The following is a 7,910-nucleotide window of genomic DNA, read 5'->3' as shown; positions in this document are numbered from 1 at the left end:
CATATGCGATGATCATGTATGTCATATCATATGTATATACGTCATATAAATACATATCTCTATATGATATATACAGAGTGGCGCACGAAATGTCATACTATATAATTATCTAATATTTTCCAGACTTTTTGTAATTAAATCCGTACCAGTTCTGTACTAATTTTGATAGAAGTAAATGTGTTATACTTTAGATGACTCAATAAGTGACCTTAATTTACCTATCAAAACTCAAGGTATTATTTACATTAAGATTATTTATTGACTCATCCATATATAAAGCAAATGATATGGCATTTCGTGCGCCATCTTGTATATACCTACATACACACATATATTACATGTATATGTAGCTTTAGACATATATATGGCATGTACGTCATCAACGACAGGCGATTATGGGCTCCCCTCATAGTTTTCAATAATAATCTGTAACATATCGATGTCTGTTGAAGACGAGGCGACGTCGCCGGGCGAGAAAGACACTTTTTCACGCTTTGTGTAAAAAAAAAAAAGAAAAGAAAAACGCGAGACATACGAGGCATACTAACTGTTGGCGTGTGCTTTCGCGGCCGATTGACTTGAAAATAACGATATCCTTATGATTTCTGTGAGTCGTAGGAAGTGAAGGTAAAATACTTTCGTTTCAATGTACATACTCTCATCTGGCATTCGACACCGGCAACATAACCGCGCAAGATCGAATCCGGTTTAGCAGAGCGAACAGACTTTGCAAAAGACAAGTTTCTAAAAAAAATAAATAAATAAAAAATATCTCTTATCTTATAAATAGCCAAATAACCGTAAAATTGAACAAAAAAAAAGAAAGACAAAATAAATTAAAGATTTTGGACGTATTGCAGACGCCTTTGTGGCACTTTCGAAAGCGTGAACCTTTTTTACACGCATTCTATCCTTGTAATTAACAAAAGAAATTTACTTCAAATATAAAGTAGATAATATCTTTCTGCATTAAATTAATACGATTGATCATTCTGACAGATCAAGCGACATTTAATGTTTGATACTGTCTTATATAAAGACGAAAATGCGGGGTTTTTTACCGCATGGGAGGAACGATTTTGTTGAAAGATCTAAAATTTTGCCGGATACAGGTCTTAAAATAATTCTGTTGAAGCATCAAAATAATTTTGTTAGAAACTCAAACTGGTTGCTAGAATATCAAAACTTTTTGCATTGCTTATCATTGTTTCGTTTCCACCAATTATTTTGATGGTCCAATAAAATTATTCTCACATCTGTTATCCAACAAAATTTTAAATTTTTTAGCAAAATCGTTCTTTCCGTGCGAAGTTTACCTATCAAAATTATCAGCGCACGAACACCTCTCTCTTTCCCTCTATCAAATCCCCTCCGCAATCACAGTCTTTTTCTAAGCACTTCCCCAGCGAATTATGCATTTTATAATTCAATTCAAGACTAACAAAATATACACCCGATATAACAAAGAGGAGATGACGTTCCTCGAAGCCATTTCTCAGAGTCGCGCGCGACACACTTTTCCCCTCTCGCGAAAGATAAATGGAGTCGGACAGCGGACTCGTCGACCTTCGGATCAGAAGTTTTGTCCTCCCTGGAGCCGGCGATCGATGTTGGCTGCTGCGACACCATCCTGCATTCTTATGTAATACTAACACTTGGCGCGAGTACGCTCAGTTTGACAGAAACTTTTCTCTCTTAGGCCTTATACATTTCGACTCGAGTCCCACATGAAGCCAGTCGGGTGAGATAACGGGTGTACTTGGCATTTTTAAACAGATATGTCTCTATACGATATCCTTTTGGCTAACGACTTACTTATATCGCATGCGATTCGCAGTTTCAATTTGCTTCACCGCTCGTGGCATTTTTGAGCAAAGTTAATCCAATAACGTCTCACTAATAATTTCGTTTTTTCGCGATAAATAAAATCGTGAATTTTGAAAATTTACTAAAAATATATATATATAACATGCACACACAGAATACCGACATGCGTTCCTTTAAACCTTCTGGTGGCGATAACATAGTAATTTCATTGCAGTATTCGTAGCGAGATTCATAATATGCTACTCGATCAAAACAGTCAATAATTGTCCCTTTAAACAAAAATCATAAATGCGCGCTGCACATCTCGTAAAAATTACAAAACTTAATAGAACCTTTCTTCCCCTGAATATAACTTTTAGGAAGAGTCACATTTGCATTTTAAAAGCGTTAATTTCGTGTTCTATCGAGGCAAGCATCATGCGCTCCAATTTCTCGCGAACTTGATATCTGCGTACGCGAAAAATAAGAAAAAAAACTAACATTCCTGTTGAAAAACTGCACCTGGAAAACACCGCGAAATTTATCATCTCGTTTTACAAGTGCGACGTCTCAGACTCGGCTCGCCCATCACTTCTTTCCACTTTGCCGTACGCTCTTTTCTCTCTTTCCTTTTCTCCCCCATCGTATATTTTACAAACCGCCCCCTCTCCCCTCTCTCTTTCTCTCTCTCTCTCTCTCTCTCTCTCACACACACACACACACACGCGCGCGCGCGCGCGCGCTTCTCGCATACCGATATATATCACTGAGAACCGCGGCGTCCTTCCAGCGGGATCGCGGCAGGAACAGTCCGCTTCGCTGCCTAACACGCCATCGATAAATTATCAACGGCATCGCTTGTACGCGATTCCGGCAGGCGGAAGCTCACCCGTGAATCTCCTTACGGGGCTGCTCATCAGCATTCACGCGCGCCGGAAGAATCCCGTGTGAAAACTGGATAGAATCCGACCTGCTAACAATCCTCCGATCGCGAACAGAAACTAGTTTAACTCTCCTTATCTACGCCTTGTCTACGTTGGCCGTGAATTGCGATCGAAATCATACCCTCGTATATCTCGGCGATGTAACTGATTAAGCGATAAGCGATGCACAGACAATAGCGAGGGCCGCGAATGATAACAAGATCGTTGACGACCCACTGTGGAGCGGTCCGTTCGGATGAGTCTTCATCGACGGGTCTGAAACGAAAAATGCAAATTCATTTCTTTGATACATCAAGTTTCCTTTCTCGTTTTAATAAAACGAATTCCCCATAATTGCAATCAGAATAAGAAAAGCGGTCTCATCTACATGAACAGAATGATGTTTGGTATTTATGACTATATAATTGTATGGTATTATGTTATAATTATAATTAAAAACTCTATTTTTACAGTTATTACTGCTATAATGTTAACAATAATTATTATATTACAGTTTTATATACAAAAAACATATAGCTGGTCTCGATTATTTATAATCGTCTTTAGGGTGGCCTATACACATAAAAAAATATCATGCTAAAAAAAGTGATAAGAAAAGTGTTACACAGTTTACAATTTTAAGTAACGATTATTTTTAACAAAGAATATTTTCTGACTAATAGTCTTAAAATATACTTATTACAAATTTTAAAGAAAAACTTATTATGTACTCAAAACAAGAATATATTTTCTCTTGAAGAATATTATAAAATTTTATCCAAAAAGCAATTTTATATAACAAGCAAATTGAAATAACTATAAAATGGAGTTCCTAACCATAATTATTTTATCATGCAATTAGTCACAAATACCAAACATTTTTCTTTCTCAGCTATGTTATTTTAAAATCGCTGCTGCCTTTCCATTCCTCGCACTGCTAATAATTTTTATCTCCTATGCTTTGTTATTAATCCGAATTTTATTATTGGAATCTCTCTTATTGAAATGTGCTTTCAGATAATATTTAACCGTATTGCACCGCATGGAATTACGCATTACCAGAATACTTCGTGCATTATTTTACAGTTGCCTTTGCATTCAGTAATTAAATCATACTAATTCCTATTATGCTCTTTCATCGGAAAAAAACTTTTCTCTCTCTTTTGTCGGGGCACATCGACAGATAATGTGTCATTTGATACGTGCTATAGAATCCTGGTCGAGAACGAAGTCCTATCGCTAATAATGATACTCGATACGCGCCGTACACAGGATTCATCTGACAATGAAGTTTCCACCGGGAACGTACCGGCTGGCTATTATCAAAATGCAAATCAATGCAGACGTAAATGGGATACGATACCTATCGTGGTGGGACCCATTCCAGAGCCGGAGGCCTCGTCGTCATCGTCGCGATCGTGGCCGTCCTCGTCGTCATCGATCTCGCCGTTTCCGTGCTGTCTCCAAACCGGGCTATCCCCGCTTCCGGAGCCATCCAAGGCCTCATCGGCCAGAAAGGCATCTGGTCCAATGTCGGACGACAATTGGGATTGCACCAACTGTTACGAAAACACGTAAAATATGGACATGCTCTCGTTATCATCGCATTAGTTTAAAAGTACTAGTATTATAGCAGTATTGTTTAAATATTTCAGATTAATTATTTCTATAAAGTTGTCCGCATCCTATTGTTATAATTATTTCCTATTGTCATAAATCGTTGCATTGATAAAAAAGACATAACTGAAAATTAGCAACTTTTCTTTGGCGCATTTTTAATCCCATAACTGAAACATATGAATCCTGATAATTATGAAAGATTTTCTTCATTTTTAAATAATGTAGTAATGTAGACTAATTCTATGTTTCACAGTTCTTATTTTTCAGTTCTAGTTTTATTTTATTCATGTAGGATATAATTATTTTTGTTCTATACGCTGAGAGAAAAATTTTTAGTATTTCTGACTCTAATTACAATTATACATTTTATAATAATTCTAATTACAGTAACATACAATACAGTATAATACAATATAGTCAAATATCAAAAAATTGTTCTGTAATATGCTGAATTCAAGTATTACAATTTTGTATGATTAAAAATTTTAAAACTTCTAAAATTATTAATAAAAATTCTTTAATGAAGATGTTCATATGTTCTTTTCTTAGGATCACAAAAAAATATGTGTACTTATTTGGTGATTAAAATTCTTTCTGAATTAGAACAAAATTTTAAATGGATAGTGAATATGCATAATTTCATTTTCTGTTCATTTTATATTATATTTTAAATTATAATGTATTCTTTAAAACTATGTGATGAGATTTTTAAAAATTCGAATACACTGCAATCCTAGTATTGACGAATATTTCGTTTTTATATTATTTTTTTTCATAACATATACAATATATTAATCCTTAGAATCGATGATTTCCATTCATCTCGAAAAATGCTAATTTCTTATTTTTGCCATTTTTTTATCAATGCGACAAAATAGTGTCATATTGTTAGAAATAAGACATTGACGAGATTAATTGTTATCAATCGTCGCTCAATGAAATACTGCTCGTTATGCGTGAACAAGGTGGCTACAAATTACAACTTGACTACGAACGTAATTGAAATCGCCGACTAAGTGTGGGGATAACGCATAATTTTCCGAAATTAATGGCTATTATATGCCAGAGTCTCGTCGGAAAAATCGCGAGCACACGCTCGGCAATCGCCGCGTGAATGATCACGAAGAGATGATAGGGATTAGCTTTGTCATTGGTAACTCATTAAGTTGTCCCATTTACCCAAAGATCTCAATTAACTCACTTGACCCATTGCAGATATAAGCTGTGTCCAATTAATCGCCAACACTCTTCCTTTAAACCGAGTCCCTTCACGAATATAACAAAGACATAGATTTATATTCTGCTAAAATCAGACACCGACAGACACGTGTCTCTAATCTCACTGTCTCTCTCAAACACTTCGTGACCATTATTTAATACTCGCACCTGCCAATAATACTTCGAGTCCTATTATTCACTGTTTCGTGACCCGATATATCATGCCGCTCGATCATGCGGTCGTATTATACGCACATAGAAAACCTATTTTGCTAAAGTATCTAAAAAAATTTTACTCTCTCAAAAACTTTTAGAGAGAATCTCTCACTCTGAAGAATGAAATCTTATCTTCTAAAGATTGAAAACTCTTTTTTCAGAGTGAAATTCCACTCCAAAGAATTTAGATTAAATTAGATTAAATTAAATATGGATATCTGAAAATAATTTTGTTAGACCATCGAAATAATTATTCAGAAAATTCAAGCATAATGAGCAAATGTGCTACAAAATGCTATTGTACAAATAATTCTAGCAATCAATTTGTGCGTTTTATATAATTAATTGAGAGTTCAACAAAATTTATTTTCACATCTGTTTCTAGCTAAATTTTTCGATAGCAAATCTTTTTAGCAAAACCGTTTTTTTTTCATGCATGTACACGGTATATATTTGAACAATCCGGGGAATCCCGAGTGAATTTTTCGTCGACGAAGATCTCGTTTCACGTTACGGAATTGCATGACGCAAATTAACAAAGTTATTTGGACAAACCATTTATCGGAGATAGTCGCTCATACAACGGATAGCAAATCGATCATGAACACCGTGTATACATGCGTACATACGCGTGTCTGACGATATTCCAATCAGAAGTAAGCGGCCCGATTCCTCACACGCGAATTAACATGTATATAAGGCACTATGCGTGTATTCCACATGCGACGGTTGCCAACTTTAATGACGCCGCAAACCCTAAGAATACGAAAGAATACGATGAAAGACGAAGAATGAATGACAAACCGTAAACAAACTTGTTTAAAAATTTGGAAATTTATTTACTTAGAAATCTATCCTCAATTCCGATTCATACAGAAATATAAATCTCCCGAAATTTTAATAACTTTATGTAGCCTTGGACCAAAAGTATGAAGCATTCTCACATATTGAATCATCATAAATAATCATTCCCTATCTAATGAAAAATAAATTAAGTAATAATTTTATTGAAAAATATATTTATATTACAATAATTTTAATATTAAAAAAATTTTTTTTCATTACAGTCTTTTTCAAGAAGATGCAAACATTGAGAATGATTATACTTATGATCAAGGCTATATAAAATTAGTTTATATACTTATAAACTATATATAATTTATCAACTTTATATAGTTGCAAATTTAAAGTTAAAAATGTGATGTCATTAAGCCTGATTTCACTGAATATTTGATTTTACTATGTAAGAATAATTTTAATCTCGATTTCTCTTATATGTTTATTTTTTCTAATTCTAAATTAAAAAAGATAAAGAGTAAATTAAATCGAGATTAAATCTTACGTTGGTAGAACCGGACCTCAAAGGTATATATATATTACAAATCCAAATGTGGAAAAAAATGACATCAATATATATATGTAACTTAGTTTTCAATGTAAAAATAACTTTTACACGTTAAAAGATGTGAATCCATTTTTTAAATACAATATAGTGTTTTATACTGCTAAAAACTAATCACACACATATAATCATTTTTTACACATTTGGATTTTCAATGTACAGACGCGACGATCATGAATCAGATACGCAATAATTTTTTTAGAAATAATTGAATTATAAAACTTACAATGATTATCCTTTATAACATAATTACTTTAGCGGTCAAGCGATCAACTCTCCCGATATGTATTTATACTCTATTGAACGAGTTTGAGCACCCACATGTGCTTTCAGGTGAAATCTACGCAACGCGACACGTGCCTCGACACACCGTCTACGATCTCTATTCTATGAATAATTCTAGATAGACGAGAATTTATGATTTGTCTGGTACACTTGTCTAGCAGTCACCGGGCGAGCTTTTCACACCAACAAGTTATCGCGATAACAGTTTACGAATCGCGACAAATCGTTTTACCCGATGAAATTTGCATCTAATATAGAAACGAGAGAATAAAAATTTATAATGAATCTGCAGCGAAATCAGCATCTTTTAATTAAATTCCGAAATAGTTAGAAACAAAATAATTTTATACAATTTTATAATGATTTTTATATTGTATTGTATAATAAAATTATGTGTAATTAAACATGTAGATAATAATTAATAATAAATTAAATAATTT

At 33.9% G+C, this 7,910-nt stretch overlaps 1 protein-coding gene across 1 annotated transcript in view; it reads right to left on the bottom strand.

Annotated features, from left to right (window-relative positions):
• Nucleotides 1-2,341: 2,341 nt before the first annotated feature.
• LOC108688831 (division abnormally delayed protein) overlaps nucleotides 2,342-7,910 on the bottom strand; it is a 53,588-nt gene continuing 48,019 nt past the window's right edge. The window contains exons 7-8 of the mRNA XM_018195295.1: nucleotides 4,093-4,288; nucleotides 2,342-3,005 (exon numbers count right to left, since the gene is read on the bottom strand). Coding sequence (XP_018050784.1) covers nucleotides 2,899-3,005; nucleotides 4,093-4,288 — 303 coding nt within the window. The 3' untranslated portion in view covers nucleotides 2,342-2,898. The remainder of the gene's footprint in view (nucleotides 3,006-4,092; nucleotides 4,289-7,910) is intronic.

This window comes from Atta colombica, unplaced genomic scaffold, assembly GCF_001594045.1.
Source record: "Atta colombica isolate Treedump-2 unplaced genomic scaffold, Acol1.0 scaffold242, whole genome shotgun sequence".
Lineage (NCBI taxonomy): Eukaryota > Metazoa > Arthropoda > Insecta > Hymenoptera > Formicidae > Atta > Atta colombica.
Note: the sequence above shows the minus strand (reverse complement) of the source record. Positions and strands in the feature narration are given on the sequence as shown.